This window comes from Solanum stenotomum, chromosome 3, assembly GCF_019186545.1.
Source record: "Solanum stenotomum isolate F172 chromosome 3, ASM1918654v1, whole genome shotgun sequence".
NCBI classification, from domain to species: Eukaryota; Viridiplantae; Streptophyta; class Magnoliopsida; order Solanales; family Solanaceae; genus Solanum; species Solanum stenotomum.
In genome coordinates this window covers 60335542-60348862 of record NC_064284.1, presented here as the reverse complement: position 1 = coordinate 60348862, position 13321 = coordinate 60335542, and the positions used below count along the sequence as shown (strand labels likewise).

Below are 13321 nucleotides of genomic sequence, written 5' to 3'. Positions count from 1 at the left end.
CTCAAACATATCAGATCGTGTGGATGTGGATGAGATGAAAATATCAGGGTACAAAATCCATGATGCTCATTTTATAATGTATTACTTGCTCCAAATTGTGGTTCGAAAAGGATTGCCGAAGAATGTTTCATTAGCCTTGATTAGGTTGGGGAACTTCTTTAAAGCTATATGCAGTAAGGTTATAAGGCGAGCAGATCTCGAGCCATTGCAGATTGAAATCAAAGAAATTGTATGTGAGCTTGAAAAGATTTTTCCTCCATCTTTTTTTGATATAATGGAACATTTGCCTGTCCATTTGGTTGATGAAATTAGATTGGGTGGTCCAAATCATCTTCGATGGATGTATTCCAGTGAGAGAAAAATGTGTAAGTTCAAGGGTCTTGTTCGTAATCGACGTTATCCAGAAGGTTGTATAGCAGAGGGATTTGATGTTGAAGAGTTCTTGATCTTTGGTTCGAGATACCTACATTATGGAGTGAAAACACCATTCAGTAGGTACCGAACTGAGGATGATGAAGATGTTGAAAAAGAGGGAGATGATTTGTCCCTTTTGTTTCCTAAGCTTGGGCATCCAGTTGGAAATGGGAAGAAGAAAAAAGGAAAGACTTTTACCATGGATCTAGAGTTATCTAGTGAAGTACATCGATATGTTCTCTTCAATACTGGTGATGAACAAGTGGAAGATTTTATCAAGTAAGATAAAAACATAGTAATTATATATAATTTAAACTTCATCTGTTCAATTATTATAAAGCACTTAAAATTTCAATTAAAAATGCCTAATAATCAAACTTGAATTATTCATACTTGCAGGGAGCATAAGATGTTAATTGATAGTAATATTAGATCAAATGCATGGACAAGAGCAAAGAGTCATAGTCAGGAATTTGGAAACTGGTTCAAAGAGAAGGCTAAAAATGTTCAAGTGCCTAATCAGTTAAGATGGCTAGCTAAAGGGCCTAATAGGGTGGCAACCAAAAGATATAATGCATATTTCATTAATGGATACCGATTTCATGCATTAAAACGTGATTACTCACGCAAGTCTCAAAATAGTGGAGTGACTTTATCAGCGACAACTGATAGTTTTGCTAGTGCTCGAGATCAAAATCCCATTGATGGAGAGGTTATATATTATGGGGCTATTCAAGATATCATTGAGGTTGATTATTACAATTGTTTTAGTGTTGTACTATTTAGATGTGATTGGTTTCATAATGAAATAGATGAATATGGGTTAACTCGTGTGTACTTCAACAAATCACGAAGTACGGATGACCCTTTTGTGTTGGCGTCTCAAGTGCATCAAGTATTTTATGTGGCGGATCCAATCGAGAAGGATGTTTATTATGCAAGGAATAAAGTGCCTGTTGATTTGTATGACTTGGAGGAAGAAAATTGTCCTAATATTGGAGATACATTTTGGAGAGAGCTAAGTGAAGACATTGGTCCCTCAGATAGATTATCCGATGTTGACATGAGATGGTCAAGAAAAGATATTCTTGTTGATGTTGTTGATATGCCATCTGATGCTCAATTTTCAGAGGATACAACTATGGGAACGTCAGAAGAGGAGGATGATTTTGACGATACTGATTGGGGTTGGATGGATGCGGATGATTAAATAAATAATTTATGAATGTCTTGTAAATATATATTTATCATCGTTTTATTTTATTTTGAGTGAGTGATAAATGTCTTTTCCTTAGAAATACATGTTTTTTTTATTCTTTTTTCTTGAAATTATATTTTGATTTGTTTCTTAGAAATACCTGTACCTTATATTGTGCTTAAAAAGATCTGATTCTTATTCATATATATCGTTTTGACAGATTCGATAGTCATGAGGAAGGAGGAGACTTCAAAACAAAATAAGAAAGGAAAAGGAAAACAATATGTGCAAGCTGGAACACTTACATCTATGGCTTACAAAAGGGTTTCTTCACTGAGATCAAAAGAGAGTGTTCAATCTATTCAGCCGCGAAATTCCTCTACTCTTGTGGCACAAACTTTACAAAAAGAATTGCGACAAGTGCCTCAGAATTCTTGTACTTTGAAAGCACAGTCTAAAAAGGATCAAATGCCTCAGAGTTGTTCCACTCTAAAAGCAAGATCTATGCAGAAATCACAGCAACATGTGCCTCCGAGTTTTTCCACTTTAAAAGCACAAGTTGTGCAGGAACAAGTGCAACCAACACCTATGAATTCTTCCACTGTAGTAGCACAAGTTTCAGAGAACCAGTTGCAACATGTGCCAAGAGAATCTCCTACTGTAGAGGCACACGATATACAGTACCAAGTGCAACAAGAGATACAGAATTCGAAAGAAAATGACCTATCAGGAGAACAAGGTANCTGTTAAAAGGTTGCCGGTTATGAGCCGTGGTTCTTCCCATGATCATGGGTTTAATGCCGAGATACAGACACTTGGGAGTATTCGACATAGACATATTGTTAGATTATTGGGATTTTGCTCAAATCATGAAACAAATCTTTTGGTTTATGAGTACATGCCTAATGGAAGCCTTGGTGAAATGCTTCATGGAAAGAAAGGAGGTCACTTGCATTGGGATACCAGGTATAAGATAGCATTGGAGGCTGCAAAGGGACTTTGTTATCTTCATCACGATTGCTCGCCTTTGATCCTCCATCGTGATGTAAAATCAAACAACATTCTTCTGGATTCCAGCTTCGAAGCTCACGTTGCTGATTTTGGGCTTGCCAAGTTTTTGCAAGACTCGGGAACATCAGAATGCATGTCTGCTATTGCTGGTTCTTATGGCTACATTGCACCAGGTATGCTCTCAAATTTTTACTTCTTTGTAGTCTTGGTTTTGATGTGTATTGTTCCTTTCAAAAGAAGTTTATTATTGTTGTAAGTTGTCAACTAAAATTGTGATTTATCAGTCTCTTCAAGTGTTTCTATGGTACTTCTTGGTGCTAGTAATGATCAGTGTCCTTGTTATAACACGGAAGAACAACATGACACGAATATCAGTCCTTGATTGGTAGTCTACAAGAACAACAACAACAACAATGATAACTACGTGTCGAAAATGAATGCCTCTGTTCATAGATGAGCCTTGTAACTCTTTCTTTAATATGATAAACAGCCGTCAACTGGTGCTTTGATGAATTCAAATTTGGTTTCTTGCTGTTTGGCGTTAAGTTTTTTCATTTTGACTTACAAAGTTTGCTTATTGCTTGAAATACAATCTATATTTTTTTTGTATGCGCCTAATTTCGTTTTCATATAAACTGTGCAGAATATGCATACACACTCAAGGTAGATGAGAAGAGTGATGTATACAGCTTTGGTGTGGTTCTGTTAGAATTGGTGAGTGGGAAAAAGCCGGTTGGAGAATTTGGTGATGGCGTTGACATAGTCCAATGGGTAAGGAGAATGACAGATGGGAAAAAGGAAGGAGTTCTCAAGATCCTTGATCCAAGACTCTCAACAGTTCCCCTTCATGACGTGATGCATGTGTTCTATGTTGCAATGCTGTGTGTCGAAGAGCAAGCTGTTGAACGCCCCAAAATGCGCGAGGTTGTGCAAATGCTAACTGAGCTTCCCAAGCCATCTGGTCCAAAAACAGAAGATTCAACAATCACTGAGTCGCCCCCATCATCAGGTCCTGCATTAGAGTCTCCCACTTCGACTCCTGGAGACACGAAAGACCAGTACCATCATCAGCCATCACCTCAATCTCCTCCACCTGACCTACTCAGCATATGACCTACAATGTTCCCTTCTAATAGAGGGTGTAATTCTCTTCCTTTAGTTTTATTATCAGTTTTATTGGGGGTTGGTTTATTGTTTAGGCGATAAGCTTTTACTAGGAAGTGAGTTTCATTGTACAGTAAGATTGACTAAGGTATCTGAGTAACTTTATCCTTCAAATTTTCCCATTTGCTGTTTAGCTTTTTGATATTGAAAGAATCACCACTAGCCACTTTTCATCATTACTAGAAATTGAAAGTCTAAAAAAAAAAGGAAAACTTTTGAAATTTACCGTCTAAAATAATCTTTACATTCTTCTATCGCCTACTAGCCGGATGCCTTATATACTTATTGTTTCTATCGATGGAAAGACCGAAGTACGTCTCCCTATAGCTTTGACTGCCAGAGGTGGGGAAGAAGTGGGGGTGATTGGGCCCTATCACAAATGAGCAAGTTAGCGGATTGTCAAAGCTTGGTGGTGGGTTTTGTCGGAAAAAGAATGTTTTTCAGTGGGATATTTGTGTGGTGGTAAATTATTTAAGGGTGAAAGGCAAATTTCATAAGTAAAATCATTTCTAATTATAATAAGGTAACAGTCTTTTTGGAATGAATTCAAAAAGAAAGGGTGTCATATAAAATGGGACAGAAGGAGTATCACATTTTGTCCAACGTCCTTCCTAACTCACACCAAGTTGACATGGGTAGGTTTGACGCGGGGTAATGGCAGGCCAAAGAAGTATTGTAGAGGTGATTAGATAAGATATGACACAACTCTAACTTATCGAGGACATGACTTTAGATTGACGGATAAGAAATTGCAAATTAGGGTAAAAGATAGTTGAGAGTTGTCTTGGTGGGTAGATATATTAGCATTATTTGCATAGTTCTTCAATTATTGCTATCACTTATTTTTTGTGCTTCGTTTATCATATTATTCTGATATGTACTATATGTTATGTTTTCTCTATTATTTATTATGTCTTATTTGCTATGCCTTATTCTACTTCTGTTTTGTCTCTAAACTCAGTCGTATTATGTATTGCTTAAGTCGAAGGTCTTTCAAAAACAACATTTCCAACTCTTACTTGTTTAACTTTTAATTAACCACTGCTAGTATATATTAATGTGATCGAACAGCACAATAAATGATAGTCTGAAACTGGGCGGCTAGTAGATCTACAACTCCATATCAAACTTCAAGAAGAGTTTCTACTTTTTCCGTTTCAAATTATCTATCATGACTTTTAAAAACGGTCTCCATTTATTTTCATTTTAAAAGTTTAAAATAAAATTAATTTTTTTTCTAATTTTATCCTTAATAGTATTAATTATTCTTGAAAGTATAAACATTTTAGTTATAAAGTAATGACACATAAATAAAAGAAAAATAATTTTTAAAAAACATATAAAAGATAAAACACAATAAATAATTTGAAATGAAGGGAGCATTAGTTGTGGCTACCAATTAGTTGGCTCAATTTTAAATACACATCTGGGTTAGTGAGTAGTATAGATAAATGTGTACTGTATATTTCTATTATTGGTAGTGATTAGATTAGTTGTTTGGCCCCTAGAAGAGTGAGATTTGACTAAAGAGTGCTTTTGCAGTGTCTTACCATACCAAGATTAGTTAATATACGTCAATATGAATTGTGATGCAGTAGTGTTATTATTTTATTTTTAATTAAAGATTTTGAGTTTAAGCTTTGCATATGAATTTTTTTTTTGTTAAGAACATCATTTCTGAATATCCTGTAGTGTACAATTCAAATTTAGTTGAAACTTTATTACTGGCTCTAAACACTAGATGAGAAATTGAAAAATAAATTAGTGGATATATAGTTGATAGACTGACCAAGTACTTGACTTCTCAACTTTCAATGACTTGCTAACAATTTTTTCTCTCCTTATAATAAGGATTGTTTACTTGTGTTCATATTAATTTGTGCCAATTTCAATGGTTTTAAACTATTGCTAATTATTTATTAAAATTGTTAGTTTTAATAAGTTATGTTAGGAATAAAATATCTATCGTTATGTTTGTCCTAGTCTTTAGGAAGAAGTTTAAATGTGGGTTGTTGTCAACTTTTAGGAGAAAATCTTGGAGTAGTGGTTCCTAATTTCTAGCTTCAGTTTTTCTCCAATGTATTTGTTTTATAAAAGGACTGCTGCAGGCAGCATAATAAAGTAGTCAAGAAATTTTTTTATCACATACTACCTCTGCTCTACTCCATCTATTTTCTGTTCTTTTTTTTTCCTATCAGTGGTATCAGCGACAGGTTAGATTATAAAAAAGAAAAAGAAGAAAAACAGAGAAATAAATCGTAAGTTATGGCTTCAGAGAGCAATTACGTGCAAGCAGCTATTTCGCGTTTTGATGGTCACTATGACCATTGGAGCATGTTGATGGAAAATTTTTTAAGGTCAAAGGAATATTGGCCAATTGTGGAGGTTGGTATCAGCGCTCCGGCGGAAGGCGAAACCTTGACGAATGCTCAAACGACAGAGTTTGAAGCAAGAAAGCTGAAAGATTTGAAGGCAAAAAATTACCTTTTTCAGTCTATTGAACGTCCTATCTTAGAAACTATTATTTGCAAAGAAACTTCTAAAGATATATGAGACTCCACGAAAAAGAAATATCAAGGCACTGCTAGAGTGAAGCGCGCACAGCTTCAAGCCTTAAGAAGAGATTTTGAGACCTTGCAGATGAAGGAAGGAGAGTCTGTAATGAGTTACTGCGCTAGAACAATGGAGATTAGCAACAAAATGTGATTCCATGGTGAGAAGATGAACGATATCACAATTGTTGAGAAGATATTACGCTCTTTGACGCTGAAGTATGATTATGTCGTTTGCTCCATTGAGGAGTCAAAAGATATAGATGAGTTATCGCTTGACGAATTGCAAAGCTCCTTATTGGTGCACAAGCAGAAGATGAATCGACATTCAACTTCTGATGAAAAAGTCTTGAAGGCGTCTACTTTTATTTCTTCCAATTGTAGAGGAAGTGGTAGAGGTAGAGGGAGAGGGAGAGGGAGAGGGAAAGGAGATCGAGGAAATAGAAATGGAGGCAACAAGTATGGAAACGAAAATTTTAGAGCCAATGATGACTATAACAAAAGTAGAGGGAGAGCTTTTGACAAATCTAAGATAGAATGTTATCGTTGCCATAAATTTGGTCATTATCGTTCTGAATGTCGTACAAGGCTGCCTAATGAGAAGGAAGAAAAGTCAAATTTTGCTGAGAATATGGAAGGAGAAACTTTGTTAATGGCAGTTCATGTTGATAACGAGCCCGAGGAGCAAAGTTATTTGGTATGTGGATACCAGTTGTAGTAACCATATGACTGAAAGTAAGTCTTCTTTTACTAATCTAAATGAAAATTTTCGATCAACAGTTAGTTTTGGTGATCTCTCAACAGTGAATGTGATGGGAAAGGGTAATATCAATTTTAGAACAAAAAATGGGTCTGTTGAAATCATATCTAATGTGTTTTATGTTTCTACATTGAAAAATAATTTATTGAGTGTTGGTCAGCTGTTAGAAAAAGGGTACGTCATCACATTAAGGAATGATAAATGTGAAATTTCTGACCCCTCCATAGGAGTTATTGCTTTTGTGAAAATGAGTCAGAACATGTTGTTTCATTTAAAGATTGAAAATGTCCAATCTTGCTATATGGCGGAAATGAAAAATCCTTCATGGTTGTGCCATTTTTGATATGGTCACTTGAACTTTGGTGGCTTAAAGATCCTTCAAAGGAAGAGTATGGTGATGGGGCTTCCTGAAATTGTTGTTCCATCTCAAGTTTGTGAAGAATGTGTTGTTAGAAAACAACATCGTTCTCAATTTCCCAAAAATAAGTCATGGAGGTACTAGGACTGGTTCACTCGGATATTTGTGGGCCATTAACACTAATCTCTAATGGGGGCAAAAGGTATTTTATTATATTTATTGATGATTATTCCAGGAAGACTTGGGTGTACATTCTGCAAGAAAAATCGAAGGCTTTTAATGTATTTAAAAGCTTCAAAGCATGTGTGGAGAATGAGACTAGCAGGACCATTAAGAACCTTCGGACATATCGTGGAGAAGAATATTGCTCTAAGGTATTTGATGAATTTTGTGAGACTCGTGGCATTCAAAAACAACTCACAACAACATATACACCATAACAAAATGGTGTGGCAAAGAGGAAGAATAAAACTATTCGTAACATGGTTCGTAGTTTGCTGGCTCGGGGAAGAGTTCCAAAGGAATTTTGGCCAGAAGCAGTGAATTGGAGCATTCACATATTGAACATAAGTCCCACTTTTGCTCTTCGAGATGTAACACCCGAGAAAGCTTGAAGAGGAAGGAAACCGGCAGTAGACCACTTCAAAATTTTTGGGTCCATTGCTTATGCACATGTTCCAGAAGCAAAAAGAAAAAAGCTTGATGATAGAGGTGAGAAATGTGTTTTTTCTTGGTGTTAGCGAGGCATCCAAGGCATACACGCTATTCAATCCATTGACAAAGACGGTTGTGACCAGCAGAGATGTAGTTTTTGATGAGGAGAACACTTGGGATTGGAATATACATCAATCTACTCCTATCTTAATTAATAATGAAGTCGAAGAAGCAGTTGCAACACCCGAAATTTCAACTGAAGCAGTTGATGAAATTTCACCACCAATTTTGGAATAAATTGATGCACCTGATCAGTCTCTTCGTCGTGCTCGCAGAAGGCCCATGTGGATGATGGACTATAAGGTAACATGAATTCATGTTAATGAAGATGTTTTCAACTTTGCATTGTTTGCAGATTGCGATCCTACAACCTTTGAGAATGTCGTCAAAGAGGAAAAATGGAGAAAAGCTATGGATGATGAGATTGATGCTATTGAAAGAAATAACACCTGGAGTTATCAAATCTTCCAAACGGGCACAAAACCATAGGTGTCAAGTGGGTCTATAAGACGAAACTCAAAGAAAATGGTGAAATAGACAAGTATAGGGCGCGATTAGTGGCTAAGTGATACAAGCAGGAACATAGTGTGGACTACACAGAAGTCTTTGCTCCAGTTGCAAGGCATGACACCATCAGAGTGATAATTGCCGCGACGACACAAAATTTGTGGCCTATCTTTCAGTTGGATGTCAAACCAGCTTTTCTAAATGGATACTTGGAGTAAGAGGTATTTATCGAGCAACCTTCTGGTTACATAAAAATTGGAGATGAGCATAAGGTATACAAGTTGAAAAAGGCTCTTCACAGACTAAAACAAGCTCCACGAGCTTGGTATAGTCGCATTGAGGGTTACTTTCTAAAATTTGGTTTCCAGAAATGTCCATATGAATGCTCTCTCTTTGTTAAAATTAGAGAATCTGGAAAAATGCTCATAGTGTGTTTATAAGTTGATGATCTTATATTTACTGGGAATAATAATGTCATGTTTTCTGATTTTAAGAGATCTATGATGGATGAATTCGAGATGTCTGATCTTGGTAAGATGCATTATTTTCTTGGTTTAGAAGTAGTGCAATCTATTGATGGGATATTTGTTTCCCAAAAGAAATATGTGCGGGAAATTTTAGATCGATTCAAGATGAAGAATTGCAATCCCGTCGATACTCCAGTTGAGTTTGGTTTGAAGCTAAACAAAGTTGGAAGAGGAGATATGGTAGACAACACGCTCTACATGCAAATTGTAGGTAGTTTGATGTATCTTACTGCTACAAGGCCTGACATCATGTATGTTGTAAGTCTTATAAGCAGGTATATGGAGAGTCCAGTAGAAATTCACTTGCTAGCTGCCAAGAGGATCCTTCGCTACTTACAAGGAACTAAGAATTTTAGTTTGTTCTACAAGAAGGGTGAAAAATCTGATTTAATTGGTTTTGCTGACAGCGAATGCGCAGGAGATCAAGACGACAGAAAGAGTACTTCAGGCTTTATTTACTAGGCACAACGACTGTTTCATGGTCTTCCAGTATGAAAAAAATTGTCACTTTATCTAGTACTGAAGCTGAATTTGTTGTGCTACAACTTGTGTTTGTCAAGCTGTTTGGTTGAGGAGGATTCTTGAAGAACTACAAGTCAAACAAGAAAAAGCAACTACAATTTTTTATGACAATAACTTTGCCATTAAGCTATCAAAAAATCTTGTTTTACATGGAAGAAGCAAGCACATTGATAAGAAGTATTTTTCTTGCGAGATCTCAATAATGAAGAAACAATAGAGCTGCAGTACTGCCGAAGTGAAGATCAGTTGGCGGACATTTTTACTAAACCTCTCAGGTTTCTCACTTTCCAAAATCTGAGGAGGTTGATGGGTATCGGCACTATGGAAGAGACCAAGAAGCTGAAGTTAAACTGAAGCTTGAAAGCTTTCAGTTTAAGGGAGGGTGTTAGTTTTAATAAGTTATGTTAGGAATAAAATATCTATCGTTATGTTTGTCCTTGTCTTTAGGAAGAAGTTGAAATGTGGGTTGTTGTCAAGTTTTTAGGAGAAAATTTTGGAGTAGTGGTTCCTAATTTTTAGCTTTAGTTTTTCTGCAATGTATTTGTTTTATAAAAGGACTGTTGCAGGCAGCGTAATAAAGTAGTCAGGAAATTTTTTATCACATACTACTTCTGCTCAACTCCATCTATTTTCTGTTCTTTTTTTTCTATCAAAAATAGTATATTTTAATTATTAATTTTTTTATCTGTAATTTGAACAATGGTGATATTTTTAGGTAGAAAAAAAGAAAGAATTGATAATTGAGGTGATTGTCTTGATAAATAGTTTAGATGAAAAATTCACACTTATGATATGTTTGAAATTTGAAAAAATTAAGATACTTGTGTGTTTTTGAATATTAACTCTATTAAATTCAACATGTACCTATCTTTCATCCGTACAAATATTAAATACTTCTTTGTCAATCTTTATTTATCCATATTTAACTTGATATATCTTTAAAAAATAATAAATAAAATAATTATTTCAGTATACCAATCCTATTTACTATATTACTCCTCTGGTAATTTGTTTGTATGGATTTTGACTTGATACAAAATTTTAAAAAATAAAGATTTTTTTTGAATCTTGTGTTATTAAGCTAAAGAATGTTGGATGCACCAAAATGTATTTTAATCTTGTGGTTTTAAATATGCCATGCGAAAATTTATAATTAAAAAGTTGCAAAAAAAAGTGACATTTCGTCTAAATAAACTAAAAATGAAAGTAACATAAATAAATTGAAACGAAAAAAGTATATTGTATAAGTCATCTAAAATATTGAAAAATGAATAGTATTAACAATAAAGGTAAAATAAATATAAAAAGATAAACAATCTCTTAAATTTTCAAATTGAACAAGTAAACTAAATATCTATTTTTAATATAATGAACAACTAAAAATAAACGAAGGGAATAGTTATTTTGTAATCAAGAATTAGACATATGAAAATAAGTTGCTTGATGTTTGTTTCTGCTTTGCTTAAAATTTACTCCATCCGTCTACTTTTAGTTGTCACAATTTACTTTTTCAGAATCAAACGATAAGAACTTCGACTAATATTTTATGATGTATTTTTTCATCATATTGATATATAAAAAATTGTAACTTATAGTAATTTTCGTATAGTTTTTGAATATCTAAATTTTTTGTTTAAATATCAAATTAATGTAATCAATTGGCTTTCAAAAAACACAACATAACAATAAAAAATGGACGGAAGGAGTATTTATTAGTTTAACCATAAGCAACATAATTAATTCAAATCTTGTCAATCCTTGATAACACGAATATAATGGAAATTAATAACATTATGAACATAACAACCATTATAAAATTGAAATAATAGAGTAAAAGAGAGAATCTTATTGAGTTTGTCATGTGCAATTAGGTGTACTATTAACACAAGATTAAATGACATTTTACTTCATTTGACAAATCTTTAATTTAATAACATAAAATTAAATTATTTTTTTAAAGTTTTTTTAATCAAACTAAAATAGATTAAATAATTTGAAACAAATCAATATAGTTGTTGGGGACTTTTTCAGTAGGGGTTTGCTTTAAGATGTTTGCATTTTGTCATACACATGCCTCATATACTGCATAAAATGTTAGGACCGAAATAAGCAGGTGTAATGCGGAAGCTAGCAAAGCAAACCTCGAAAGACCACAAGTAAGAAGACAAACGAGAAACATACCAAAAGAGACAGATTTAACATGGTTCGGTCAATCGACCTACGTCCACAAAGGAGATGAGCAATCCACTATAAATATGAGAGTACAAAATATAGAGAGAAACAGCCTCAAACAATTCACTCGGAATACATGGGAGGTTCACACAAGTGATAACGTATCAAGCTTGTGACACATAAATTCTCCCCCTAACCAAAACTCTCAAAGCCCTTAAGACTACATTGTGAATGCTGATTAAGTTAAAAGGAAAACCTATTTATGGTAAGAAATCAGGGCAAATAAACCCTAACATAAAAGGCCTTCCCTTTTCTTGTTTGCAAAGCAAGATTTTACTTTTGGTTGATAATCCTTCTTAATTTATGTGATTAGGTACATAATTTTGAAAAATCAAGTTGAAATTTGTAGTAAAAATAACTTATTATTTTATTAATTAGTGATAAAATGAGAAATTCAAAGTTAAATTATGTCTGAATAAAAATAGGGCTGTACATAAACACCGAAATACCGAATCGAACCGAAGTATTTCAGTATTTCGGTATTTCGATTTTCGGTTTGGTATTCGGTATATGTTTTTGTATTTTTTGATATTTCGATTCGGTTTTCGGTATGTAATTTTTGTATTATTCAGTATTTCGATTTAGCGAAATATATTATATTATAATATATATTAATATTATATTAATTATTAATATTAAATAATAAATATAAAAGAAAATTAGGTCAAAGAAAAAATACAGTCTTTTCAAACTTTTTGTCTTTTCAAAATTTTCTAACTTTCTTTACACAGTACCCGCAGCCTGTCACTTCAGTCTTCAGGCGTCACTCGTCGATTTCCCACTTTCCTTCATTCCTTGTTTCAGATTTCTTTACACAATAGCCGCAACACTTTCCACTTTCGGGCTCCGATGACCAGCGTCGACCAGCAGCACGCAGCAGCTGACCACACAACACGCAACAGCCGACCACTTTCCACTTTACGCAACCAATCGGCGACCAACAATGAATATTCAAACAAAAAAATTGAAAATTTTAAATTTTAAAAAGCCCACTAAGCAGGCCCATAACAAAAAAATCGAACTAACAAAACCGAACCAAAATAACATAAATCGAACCGAAATAATAAAAACCGAATCGAAATTATTTCGGTTCGGCGGTACATGTTGTACAAGAACCGAAAACCGAAAAAAAAACTGAAATCGAACCGAATTACCGAATGCCCAGCCCTAAATAAAAAAAAATATTAAGTTCAATTGAACTCGTACCCTTGATTGATGTTTTGTTTAATAGATTAATCTTTTAAATTGTTTGTTTAAGTTGGGATATGACACATACTTATAGCATAGGTTTCAAGTTCGTGCTTCTGGAACAATTAAATTTTTTATTTTAAAATTAATTGAAACAGTGAGTTACGATATAAA

General features: G+C 34.1%; 1 protein-coding gene across 1 annotated transcript; it reads left to right on the top strand.

Annotated features, from left to right (window-relative positions):
* Nucleotides 1-2361: 2361 nt before the first annotated feature.
* On the top strand, nt 2362-3970 carry LOC125860853 (leucine-rich repeat receptor-like serine/threonine-protein kinase BAM1). The gene is made up of 2 exons (XM_049540886.1): nt 2362-2796; nt 3267-3970. Exons 1-2 carry the CDS (start codon nt 2376-2378, stop codon nt 3734-3736), a joined length of 891 nt encoding a protein of 296 aa, XP_049396843.1. The 5' UTR covers nt 2362-2375; the 3' UTR covers nt 3737-3970.
* The last annotated feature ends 9351 nt before the right edge of the window (nt 3971-13321 follow it).

What these genes read in the sequence shown, in the direction of transcription:
- LOC125860853 (XM_049540886.1), top strand. Translation starts at nt 2,376, where the DNA reads ATGAGCCGTGGTTCTTCCCATGATCATGGGTTTAATGCCGAGATACAG. An exon ending in TTATGGCTACATTGCACCAG is followed by an intron (nt 2,797 to 3,266) that starts GTATGCTCTCAA and finishes TAAACTGTGCAG; the next exon opens with AATATGCATACACACTCAAG.